The following is a 13,883-nucleotide window of genomic DNA, read 5'->3' on the forward strand; positions in this document are numbered from 1 at the left end:
ACTACACTTTATATCCTAGTCCGAGACCTTAGCTATAGTAGACTAAAAATCAAGACTTATAGTTTTGATCACTAACATTGAAAAACATGCTTGAGATAGCAACGCATGCGAGTTCGACCGAGCAATGCTCTAACAGTATCCCCCTTTGTCAATTTTAGTGACAAAACGATCAATACATATGGAATACAAAAAATATATAAATAAACTTTTGTAGCTCCTATTCCACATGCCTAATCTTCAACATTACTCGAAATCTTCGTCACTTCCAAGTACTCCAATGATCCCAAAGGTTGTAAGGTTAGCATCATCGTTTTTGAAAATCCGTAGCTATAACAACGAGAAAACAAGAGTTCTCAATCATTGTTATACAGTGTTATAGTATCATTACACAACGTCAAAGTTCAATTGTATCTCAACTTTAACAACAATACTATGGTGATATGTCACTCCCCCTTAGTCAATATTCCATCTCTCATGGAAACCACTCCCCCTTACATAATGATCCGAAAACCATATGTATTTGTAGTGTGAACCACATATTAATTCTCCCGCTTTTTGTCAAAAAAATTGGCAAAGGTACAAGAACGGGATCCTAATGAAATTTCCGAAAGAGACATTTCATGACCAAAAGAAAGCATATATCATCTTGTTTAGATGCAATCATAAATCTGAAGCTAAATGCATTCATCAAGGAGTCTATAAAGATACAAGATAACCCCTATAATATTCCACAGCCGCACTCCTCACAAAGATTTGGCAATTAAGCACAAGTTCATTTAAGAACTCTCCCCCATTTTATGTCATTCCCGAAAGAACAACAAGAGCGACCTTAATTTCAAAAAGAAAAGAAGAATTTCTTTGGACATAACAAATCACATAAGAATATGAATTTGAATCCAAAATATTCAATTAAATTAACCATAAGAGAACCCATGATTAATTTAATCAAACATGCTCAACATAAGTAAACTTATGGAGACTTAAAAACACTCAATTAGATTAATCACAAGAAAACCCATAATTAATCTAATCGAAATACACAACTAAACTAATCACAAAATTAATCAATTTAATTGGTCATGCTCGACACAAAGTATCTCATGGAACAACAATTATGTCAAAACAATGACTCAGTCGATAGATCTCAACATAAGACACCTTATGGAACAACACAGTATGTACACAAAAATTGTGGATCGGATATCGACCTTATACCGTGGAATAAGCAAGGACTCATTCTATTTTCCATCACCATTTGCACAATGAAATTCAATAGACATAATCCTTGAACACAAAAGATTTTAACCTATCTTCCATCAAGAATTGACATAATAGGCTTAACTTTTGTATTTGTCAAAAGTCAATTCATTCTTTCATAAATACATACATATCAACTCATGAACGACTTTACTTTTGACAAAGTATGGGACAATTAAGTTCACGGACGTAAACACACATATCCCATAACAATATTGCAATATATAAAACCATAAAGATTAATACTGCAAAAATCATCTTCCAAACAATTTTAGAATTTAAACAAATAAACCTAAAAACATGAAGATGAAAACGTTGGACATAGCTATGTGTAATCACAATAATGGCTATTCCAAACTCTAGTTATTCTTCTAAATAAAACAAGAATATAGAATATTTACTAGGCAATAAGACCTTTGAAGAATTCTTTATCGTCCCCGAACTCCTTCTCGTCAACATCCATTGGAACATAAGGTTCATTAAGGTAGGAGTTTATATCAATATACCTTCTTGGATGATGTTTTCGAACCAGGGCCTTCTGAATCTCATGAGTCTTATACACAAAAGCCTTTTTTTGTTGAATCTCCTTTTGCATCTCCTTCAACACTTCAAGAACATCAGAAAACTTCTGAGAATTTGAAGGAACGGTTCTTGGATTCCTCAGATTCCTTATTTTCCTTTTCAATGTTGGGGATAATGGAGATTTTTCTTTTCCCTTCATGATTGATGGCTTAACAATCATATTAGCATCTTTTCCATCAGAAGACATCATGCTTGGAGTATCCATAAGCGTATGTGTTTGTGAGAGGAAATCACAATTTGCTCAACAAGTAGTCTTGAGATAAAAAGAGGTTACAGAGAAGGAAAAAGGAATGAAGGGTTTCGAAACCTTTAAACAGGTTCGTACACGACCAACTCACGACCCTATGAAGAGTAGAATTGTCGATAATAACCCTCCTTTATTGATAGAGGGGAATTCCTAAAACTTAAGAAATTTTTTTTCCTAAAGCCTGAGAGGTACAAAATCATTGTCTCTTTTGATTAGGCATATGAGACAAGATTTCAAAAACAACGCAATCAAGTTGTATTGTGGTGAACAACAATTTGTCCACCATTTCCCTCTTGTGAGAAATCTACAAACCTCTGTCTATCAAAGCGACTCGACCATACTTTCTTCTCAAATGGTCTTGGTTTATCCTTGGAAACTAACTTCTTAGACGAAGATAAAAGCCTACATACCTTAGCGGCCTTCTGAGCAAGTTTAAGCTTCCTTGCTAAATGATTTGCTCTTCGTTGAAGTTTGTTGACGTGCCTTCGTTGGTGTTTGTATTTGTAACACCTTGAAAGTTCATGACCCTTTAGAGAACAATAATAACACGTCAATCTAGGATAAAAGTCAGGATTTTGAGATGTGCATGCATCTAGGCACATAGTGGAACCTGAAACATTACAAACATAGTTTCCAAAGAAAGGGTCAACTTTATCTTCCAGATTAGTTGGATTATCTTCTGAAAGAATATCAATATTGATGTATGTATTGCTACAATTATCAAAATAAATATTTTCACCAAGAAGTGCAACACTTGATTTCTCGTCTTCATTAAACTCATAGTTGTCAGACATTTCATCAAGAGTTGCAGCAAGACCTTTGTTCCCGGTGTATTTTCTACGATTTGGACACTCGTTTGCAAAATGACCAAACTCCTTACACTTAAAGCACTGAGGAATATCCCCGTCATCAGTTTCATCAATATCCCTATTTTTAGGAGGAACACGATTATGAGGTTTGACTGACGCCTTAGGCTTATCTCTGGAAAATCGTTTACTTCTGTTCAGCGGAAGATACCTAAACTGTCTTGTGATCATCGAGACTGATTTGTCAAGATATTCATCTGATGAATCTGTCTCAGAGTGATCATCTTCAGAGATACACTTTTTTTTACTTTTATCAAGTAATTTAGTGTCCTTTAGTGCTTTGAAAGCAACATCCTTAGATTTGGATGAATGTTCGTGATCAAAGATCTTAAGCTTCCCAACCAACACATTTCTTGAGAGATTATCAAGGTTATTTCCCTCAACGATGGCATGCTTCTTAGAATCGTATCTAGATGGCAGCGATCTGAGAATTTTCATCACAATTTCCTTTTTAGGAATAGTCTTACCCAATGCAAAAGATGCATTAACAATTTCAGACACTTTGTGATCAAACTCATCAAATGTTTCTTCATCTGCCATACGAAGGTTTTCCCAATCGGAATTAAGGTTTTGAAGCCTAGATTCCTTTTCATTGGTATTTCCTTCGAAAACGGTTTCTAAAATATCCCAAGCTTCTTTAGACTTAGTGCAATTAGACACATGGTGCTGAAGATTTGGGGTGATGGCATGTATGATGGCATTTGAACCGTCGGAATTTTTCTTTGCAGCAAGTATCTCGGCAGGGCTGTATTCACCAATATTCTTGGGAACGTTTACATTTCCAACTGCCACAACGGGAGGATCATAGCCATTAACAACATATACCCATGATTGAAAATCACGCGCTTTAATAAAAGCTCGCATAGAAATTTTCCACCATAAGTAATTAGAGCCATCGAAGACTGGTGGTACGTTAATAGAGATATCACCTTTGTCCATAGAGTCAGATCGCTACAAACACAGACTTGTAAGGTCTTAAACGTGATTTCTTGCTCTGATACCAATTGAAAAAGCGGGGGTCTAACAACCACACCCAATATTTCGCTTAGCAATTTGTATGGAAAAACTCCAGTATACTTTCTAGAGAATCAACTAGACAGTCAGACTCAATCTAGATAAAAAGTATATCAAAGAGTTTATATCTCAATCTCTCGATTTGATATATACTCAAGCAAATAAAAATATGTGAGTCTTTATCAAATATTAGAGAGATAACTTGGATGGTACCAAAGACCAATATCCAACTGTCAATCAATTTAAATCAACAACCAAAAGGTCGGATATTCTAATTGATTGAACAACGCACAACCTGTGATATTTCAATTATATAACAAAATATAATGCGGAAAAGAAATAACACAGACACTAGAATTTTGTTAACGAGGAAACAACAAATGCAGAAAAACCCCGGGACCTAGTCCAGACTGAACACATACTGTATTAAGCCACTACAGACACTAGCCTACTCCAAACTAACTTCGGTCTGGACTGTAGTTGAAACCCAACCAATCTCACACTCCAAGGTACAGTTATGCTCCTGCGTCTCTGATCCCAGCAGGATGCTACGTACTTGATTCCCTTAGCTGATCTCACCCACAACTAAGATTTGCTACGATCCAAATTCGAAGACTTTAATAAACAAATCTGTATCACACAAAAAAGTCTATGGTAATAGATTAATCCGTCTCCCACGAATATACTTACGATTTTTGTTCCGTCTTTTGATAAATCAAGGTGAACAGAAACCAATTGATAATCCAGACTTATATTCCCGAAGAACAGCCTAGTATTATCAATCACCTCACAATAGTCATACTCGACGCAGCGAAAAAAGATATTGTGGAATCAAAAACGATGAGACGAAGATGTTTGTGATTACTTTTTATCTTGCCTATCGGAGATAGAAATCTCAAACCAATTATTACAATTGTACTCGTACGATAGAAACAGCAAGATCAGATCACACAATTACGATAAAGTAGTATCGGTCTGGCTTCACAATCCCAATGAAGTATTTAAATCCTTAACCTGGTTTAGAAGAAGAAACCAAAGGTTAAAGGAGGATCGACTCTAGCTTAGCACAACTAGTATCACATAGAATGTGTGGGTATTAGGTTTCCCAGTTGCTAGAGTTCTCCCTTATATAGTCTTTCAAATCAGGATTTGTAATCAATGTTAGCTTGGTAACAAAGTATTCAATATTCACCGTTAGATGAAAACCTGATTAGATTCAAGCTAATATTTATCAACCTTTAGATCGAAAACACAGCTTGTTATACACAAATGAAATGCACGTTCCTGGGCTTGTGTAACCGTACCCAAACTTGTACATTAGTTGGTTCAACAATAGTTAACCAAATGGTTAGCCATATGATCATTTTCATATGAACCATATTCTTCTTCATCATAACTAGTTCAAATGACTCAAATGAACTATTGAGAGAGTTGTTCAATTGCAAGGAAATCTCATGTACTACACAAGACACAATTGAATCAAAAACGATTTGATTCACATGAATCGGTTCATGAACTCTATATCCACGGTTCACAATTTCATTCCTTAGTTTATAAAGATAATTTCACTAAACATCGTTTTTAGACATAACTTACTCAAGTTCACGGACTGGGTTCGCAGACTTAAGTTCCCAGATGGAGTTCACAAACTCCAGCAGAAATTCTCGGGTTTGAGAACTTCGCCAGTTCGCGGAATGGGTTCGCGGACTGAGTTCGCGGACTTAGTTCACGCACTTCTCCGGTTCACTTGATCAACAAAGTTCGCAAACTTTGGTTCAAGGAATAAGGACTTATACATATATGTGTTTCCACAGTAGTACTTATATCCTCCAATGGTTATATAATCTAAACTCTCATTTCAATCATTGAAACATTCTCAGAGGACGTTATATAGTTGTTATTCACAAACCATTTTTCGTCAGAGCAATTTTCAAAGTGATTGAAACATAACATGACTTTCGTCACTAGGTAAAGATGAACTTGGCTAAAGCGAAAGCTTAAAAACACATATTTCGAGAAATAGATAGGCGAGATAAATTCTTCCCGAAATACGAAATGTGTATAATCTAAGTCTATATAGCAAAAGTACTTTTGTCTCAAGATAGGAGATAAATAGACTTTTGAGTGATAGATAAGTTCAAGTCTCCACATACCTTTTAGTCGATGAAGATCCACCAGTTCCTTGAGTAGTCCTTCATCTTGTATGATGATTGCCATGGAGTTCTTGAGCTCAACTACACTTTCTATCCTAGTCCGGGACCTTAGCTATAGTGGACTAGAAATCAAGACTTATAGTTTTGATCACTAACATTGACAAACATGCTTGAGATAGCAACGCATACGATTTCGACCGAGAAATGGTCTAACGGTTCCGGCTTCACAACTTCCTTTTCTTCCTCCTTTCTGGATAGTTCAAGGCTTCTCTTAAATGTAGCCCACACATTTATTAACCATAACCCATCCAAATGAGTGCATATGTCAAACCAAACATACCTTTATAATCATTCTATATAGCCCACAAAATTATATATAATTATTATACATAGCCCAAAATAATAAGATAATCATTAAATCCCCAAATCAGCATCAACAACAACAACAAAAAGAAGTTAATGATCTAATTAAATTTATGTAAGATATTTGACGTAGTTAATGTTTTTGGGTAAGAATCAATACGCTCGATCAATTTTAGTGTAATCATGATTGAGAAGAAAAATACATCATCTTAGAGATTTCGTTTCATAGATTATGTTTATGGAGTTCTACGAGAATGATCATAGGAAAAAAGAACAAAACTTTAGTATTGATATGTTGTTGTGGAATTTATTTAAGAATAATTAGAATATGCACCCCGATCAATTTTAATGTAATCATGATTAAGAAAACATTATTTTAGAGAAAATTAGAACTAAAGTTTATTTTGTTTTCGGGGAAAATAAGAATTAGGGTTTATAACAATTTTTCAATTTGTGAGAATACTAAAAGAGCAATGATAATTAATTTTAAGTATGATTAAGAAAAAAGTTAGGGTTTATTTTGATTTTGAGGAGGGATGTTTAAGTTTAATTGTTAATGAAAAATTAAAACTTGTGTGGTTTTTCATTTTAAATTTTCATTTTTCATTTTAATTTAAATTTTTTGGGTTATGGTTAATAAATATGTATTTGCTATATTTAAGAGAACCTAATTCAAAGTCTCCACTTAGCATATCATCTCCGTCCGTGCGATGAAGTTTGTATCGATTGAATTCTAATGATGAGCTTAATTTTTATAAGTTCCAAATCGTCAAATTAATTAAAGATTAATCATAAGTCATGCGATATTGCGTATGATATTGCTTATGCATATGAGACTTGGACAAAATTTATATTACAAATATCTATTTTTACTAAGCATCTTGTGTGATCTTTCTATTCATGTTAAAAAATCATTCTCAAACTCTCCTGATAAAAGCCAAGAGCCATCATGCGGTTGATCTTAAGATTCCTAGCCATTCGTACAATGATATGATAGGGTTCTTCTTACAACTTAAATGCAACTAGGGATGAAAGGAAAACCTTAAGTAAGGTATCAATCCTAGCCGGACACATGTCCATAATCCACTAGGAAACAATTACCAAATATTATTTAGGCAGACACTCGATTATTAAGGGCACCTGAGACTCTCATCGCTAACCAAATAAACTAAGGGCAGCCATATCAGAAGTCACATGACAATCCACCCCCCTTAAATGCATCCTTGTCCTCAAGGATGAGTAAATGGGTTTAACATTGTCTTTGATTGCACACCAGTACCCTATTGAGTTGATCAGCACATGTGGATGCAAGGTGCATGAGCTTGCTGACATTTCTTCGTTTATACTTCCACTTCTCAAGAATCTGCAAGTGAGAACCAATGATGACAACTGATGTGACGTCCACATTGATCCACGTTAGAGTACTTGCACTCCGGACGCCCATAAGAAGCATACTAATTTCCCGCTGCAAAGAGACCAGCATCATGAGCACAGAGAAGTTTTGAATCACCAGGAGTATGAATTGAACTAACAGTAACCCCCGAGAAAACTCCAACTGGATGCAACCTTGAATTGGTGGAGATACCTGCCACAATAGCCGACAAAAGCACAAAGATGTCGTTTGAGCATGACATGAAGACAAAATACCAATTATGGCAGCATTCCCCTTTCTGATACTCAATAAACTTGCCGAGGATAGATTGCTCCTCATAAGAGTAACTGCAATTAGACTGGGGAATGTAGCTTGGTAAAACAAATAGCTCCTAGGATTCCAGTTTCCAGCAAGGCACCCCATTGAGATAAAACTCTGATCAACATTTGTTATCCGCCGCCAACCAGGTGAAACCCATCTAAATTTCCACCTGAAGTATCCTACCCACAGCAACACAGTTAGAATCATTTCAACTTCCTCTAGAAAAGCAAAACTTCCATAGACCCCAGGTGCATGTGGTGAGGAGTGCGAAAAGAGACTCATTCTGAAAATCTTGACATAACTTCTGAACAGCGTGCCTTCTACACCACTGTCCATTCTATTGCAAAAATGAACTGTCATACCCAGACTATAGTTATTGCAGAAAAATGCTTTGTATATGCAGTCTGCAGTGTCTTGGAAGCTGGCAAAAAGGTTGCTTCTAATATTTCTCGACCATTTGATGTATCTGTTGCTGAAGGGTAGATCTGAAACGGTACCACATGTAACTGCCACTTAAGGTGTTGCTTGAGATTAGATGGCCCCATAAGCTGCTCAACAATCATAGAACGAGGCCACACTACATCTGTGATTTCCACCCCTTTTACAAGAAACTCTTCGCAGTGAGATCAACATTCCTTACTACCATGGACTGTAGAGCTAGGTTCTTCTGGTAGCCAAGTGAAAAACCAAGCGAAAACCCTACCACGTGCTATACTCCCCAAACTGAGATTAAGCCAGCATAATCCGATCTCCTGCTGTAAAGACTGATGACCCAGCTTGCTGGTACTAAGAGCAAGAAACACAAAATTACAGGTAGGTCGCTTGGGAATAACCTGAGATGTATGTAAACCACCTCCCATCTGGAAGAGTAGAGCATCACATAAACTGTATCCACTACTATGATGTAGTTGGTCGAATAATTCTCTCGCAGTACTAGCTGCATGATGACCTGCCACTTGAAATAGCAACCTCGACCATAGAACTGTACCCTGTTGTAACCTTTTATGCAATAACTTGCAAACAACACCGGTCTCAACCAACATAATTGCAATCGAGCCTTTCAATTCATGAATGCTAAGGGAGTGCCTGCTCACCAGTTTAATGGTCAAACTCGCATTTGAAACATTCCTTAAACCTGTAGAGTACATTTGTATTTCCATCTCAAAATGTCCACTAACATCTATAAGTATGTAACTTGGATCTTAGAATGCCCAACACGACAAGACTTGTGCAGATAACTCCAACTCGAATGCGCAACTGTTATCACAACTCCCTTTTGAATCGGAAACCGCCAAAATATTTCAGAAGTAAGTAATGTAGTGTGCTGAAAAGTATCAATTCTTGCAAGAATTAAACGAGTGCTAACATTTGTGTGAACTGAGAATTTCCGGAACTCTTTCGAAAGAATCTGGAGCACATTGCCGTCTTGTCTATCAAGTAAAACTTTGAATAGTTTCACCTGAAAGAACCTTGCAGAAATACGCAGGAGCATATTGTCTTCCCTTTTATTCAAACCTCGCAGTGGAATACAACAAGAATATGCAAGAGCACTAGCTGAATTCAAAACTCTAATCAGTTGGAAAGATAACTCATCTGCTGGTATGTGAACTCCCTCACTCTTGACAACAAAATGTAAGCACAAAAAATGAACTGCCTTCACTTCAAACAACTCACATGGTAGTTGTAAGAATAAAATTTATGTTCCCTTCCTACCAAGCACTTGAATAGACCATTTATGTTCCTTCTTAATGCTCATCACTCTAACCAATAAGAGAAATAAAAATCGATTTATGCAGAATTCAACGACCAAATTCTATGCACCTTCAATCTCAACTACATAAGGAATTCCAAGACTCAAAGAATTCAGAAACTGAAATTCGAATGGATACCCATGACTTGAAAACATCTCACAAACCAAACCCTCATTGTACCTTTCCAGTAATACAGACCCAAGCCGAGCAACCACACAAGAAGAAATTGTATCAAAATAGCCTTCAGAATCACCAACAAAAGAAGATAACCCTTTAATAAGCTCAATTTCTTTTCCGTGATCAAAAACTCTACCCAGTTTAAGCTGCAAGAAGAAAAAAAATCCCTACTACCATTATAAAGCATTTTATGAAATATACACCAAGCAGTAGTGATAAAACCGCCATTAGCTAGCATACAACCGATTGAATCATTAAACATCCTACCTGATTCATACCCACTGTTACAATTCATATTTTGAACAATTTCATTATAGAACCTACCCAAAAATTGCAAATCGACGTTTCCTAATATAAAATCGATTTTCACTTTATCTTTTCCACGATCGAATAAGCTACAAGAATCATCAAGGAGAAGAGAAAAACGACTCTTACCAATTAGGTTACTGTGACGAAAGACCAATTCCTTCGAGCATTCAAGTTCCTCACAATTACCCTCATCAATTTTACCTGACATATCTTGATGAAAGCATTTGTAGCAGTCTTTGCAGCTTCATCAACTTAGGAATTGACACTATCAATTGAATCCTCCTTATCAGCGCCGGTAGAAATCGATCGAACGTTCTGAGATTCAACCTGAGTATGAACTGGAGAAACAGAACTTAACGGAACTGAAGTAGGAGTTGATTTTGCCTCTTCAGATGTATCAACACACAAATCTTGAGCAACAGACTCACTGATCAGGTCGGAAAGTCCAGTTGATTTAGTAGAATCTCCTTCATCAGATGAGAACCCACCACCATGATTAGACTTAGAAGTAATTTTGGAATCTCCTTATGCACGATTGTAGGTCTTCTGGCCAAAATATTTCTCGAACACAGTGTCGATTATAAGCTTGAAACGACTCTTGAGATCCTGTAATTCCTCATTTGTTAACAACAACCTGTTCCTTTGAAGAGAAATATTATCAACTGGCCTATTGATTTCATCGAATGTGGATCGAACGAATCTGATACCACTTGTACTGTTCTAGTACAAATGAGGATGGATTGGAACTGAAATGAATCGGAAATAGAACGGAATCTAAGTAACTCTGCCGAAGCAGCCAACTACAACTTCATTAATTCATAACTTACCCCAAAATAGGGTTTTTCTTACAACTTAAATGCAATTAGGTTTGAAAGGAAAACCTTAAGGAAGGAATCAATCCTAGCCGGACACATGTCCATAATCCACTAGGCAATAATTACCAAATATTATTTAGGCAGACACTCGATTATTAAGGGCACCTGAGACTCTCATCACTAACCAACTAAACTAAGGACAACCATATCAGAAGTCACATGACATGATACCCCAGCATTTTCACAAAAAAGACTTGGACAAAATTTATATTGCAAACCCAGATTGAGACAAAATTTAGGGGCCACTCAAAAGGATTTAGGGGCCAACAATAAAACAAAAAAGGTCACCCAAAGGGAAAATGTAGCCAACCCTTATCTCGCGTAATTCGTAATGGCGAAATTACCCTTATATATTCGGAGGATATGATAACATTGTTACCCTCCGAATGCAACCGGAGGTCAAAATATTTGCCAGACGTCCGATTATACGAGGTGCAGTATTTCTTGGTTCGTGTTTTGGATTCAGCGTTAATCGGGAGTTAAATATATTACAAAACCTACCGATTATAAGTTGCCGCAAATTCAAATTTTGAAAGCTACCATAATCGGTAGATATGCTAAATCCAATACCTACCGATTATTGGTTTCTCCACATTCAACTTTCGTCAAATTAGCCGTTGGAGTTTTTGGGAAAAACAAAAAGAGCCGTTGGACCCTAAACCTATATAAAGAAACTCATATCTATCACCCCAATTGCACCAAACTCTTTCCTCTCTTCAGTTTTAATTTTCATAACAAAAAACATGGATATTGCTTTTGCCGAAGAAGAAGATTGTGCTATTTATAGAGCGTGGGTTGTGGTAACTACTCATGATCGTGTTCACAAGCTCCACAAATCGGAATCCGAAGAGCAGATATGGAACCGTATCTTAATGGTATTTGAGGCCTTAGATGGTAATCGAATTCGAAGATCATCCAATGACATTAAGATGAGAAAGAATGCGCTAGATAAGGAGATTGACAAACTTGAAGATGAGGAACGGTTTGTTAGGAACACTTTTCCTTGGTGGAGTATGAAAAACGAGTAAGTATCTCTGTAACTCCAATTCACATTAACAAAAGTTAGTACTAACTTGTTACTCATTCGTAATTTCAGAGAAATCTTGCGGATCGCCGGTATGTGGACCTCTACGGGAAACGATTTGAACATGAAGGATGCTACAAAATCAAGAGGGACAATTTCTATGGTCACTGGAAGTTATGATCTGTTTTAATACTTTTATGGTCAATTAGGAGTATGGATTTAGGTGCTTTTGACGAAATTGTAAGGTTAAGGCCGTTTGAACTTTATGTAATGGATGTAATCAGAGTATTATTAATATAAAAACTAGCCGATTATACGAAATCGGTAGATTATTTTGTTAAACAACCTACCGATTGTAATATTCGATTATTTTATGAGTCAACTTTCTTTCCGATTATGGTGTTGTTTGGTTCCAGGAAACAGTTTTTTTTGAACTTGTAATATTCGGAGGATAATGTTTTTGTAAAGTTCCGAATGTACGATGGCCCAAAAATCAGAATTTGGAAAAACTTATACTTTTCAAATTTTGTCTTTGAAATAATCAGACGTTAAATTAGTTACCAAAACTTCCGAATATGGGATGTCTAACCTTTAATATGGGCCCTTGGAACCACCTGGAGCCATGCCGTGGTTTGTTTTGAACTTGTGATATTCGGAGGATAGGTTTTTTATAAAGTTCCGAATGTACGATGGCCCAAAAATCAGAATTTGGAAAAACTTATACTTTTCAAATTTTGTCTTTGAAATAATCGGAAGTTAAATTAGTTACCAAAACTTCCGAATTTGGGCTGTCTAACCTTCAATATGGGCCCTTGGAACCACCTGGAGCCATGGCGTGGTTTGTTTTGAACCTGTGATATTCGGAGGATAGGTTTTTTATTAAGTTACGAATGTACGATGGCCCAAAAATCAGAATTTGGAAAAACTTATACTTTTCAAATTTTGTCTTTGAAATAATCGGACGTTAAATTAGTTACCAAAACTTCCGAATATGGAATGTCTAACCTTCAATATTGGCCCTTGGAACAACCTGGAGCCATGGCGTGGTTTGTTTTGAACTTGTGATATTCGGAGGATAGGTTTTTTATAAAGTTCCGAATGTACGATGGCCCAAAAATCAGAATTTGGAAAAACTTATACTTTTCAAATTTTGTCTTTGAAATAATCGGAAGTTAAATTAGTTACCAAAACTTCCGAATATACCACACAAATCATTGTCATTTGAACTTGTCTAACTTAGTTACCCAAACAAATTTCCGAATGTACAACAAAAATCATTGTCATTTATCTGCTCTTCTTTACTTTACGACCGTGATTACCTCCCAGTCCTGCACGACCACGGGTTTGAGCACCTTCAGTTGGAGCAGCTTCAGTTGGAGCAGCTTCAGCGCTCGATGAAGCTCGAGTTCTTTTACCCGTCTTTGATACTGCCACCTTGGGCTGATGCCTCTTCGTGACTTTCTCCCCAAACTGGGCAGCATAATCTTCGTTATCCATATTATAAACTAGATCTCTAGCCTCTTTGATCTTCTCAGCTGGCATGGGATCTCCGCTCTTCAAGCATGCAGTTAA

General features: G+C 36.4%; 1 protein-coding gene across 1 annotated transcript; it reads right to left on the reverse strand.

The window, feature by feature from the left end:
* Positions 1–7,346: 7,346 nt before the first annotated feature.
* On the reverse strand, positions 7,347–11,234 carry LOC113333514. The gene is made up of 3 exons (XM_026579957.1): positions 10,539–11,234; positions 8,068–10,249; positions 7,347–7,947 (listed from the first exon to the last, which is right to left on the reverse strand). The coding sequence occupies exons 2-3, from the start codon at positions 8,533–8,535 to the stop codon at positions 7,732–7,734; spliced, it is 684 nt and encodes a 227-aa protein (XP_026435742.1). The 5' UTR covers positions 8,536–10,249; positions 10,539–11,234; the 3' UTR covers positions 7,347–7,731.
* Positions 11,235–13,883: the final 2,649 nt, after the last annotated feature.

The sequence above is a fragment of the Papaver somniferum genome, unplaced genomic scaffold (genome assembly GCF_003573695.1).
Source record: "Papaver somniferum cultivar HN1 unplaced genomic scaffold, ASM357369v1 unplaced-scaffold_133, whole genome shotgun sequence".
Classification (NCBI taxonomy): domain Eukaryota; kingdom Viridiplantae; phylum Streptophyta; class Magnoliopsida; order Ranunculales; family Papaveraceae; genus Papaver; species Papaver somniferum.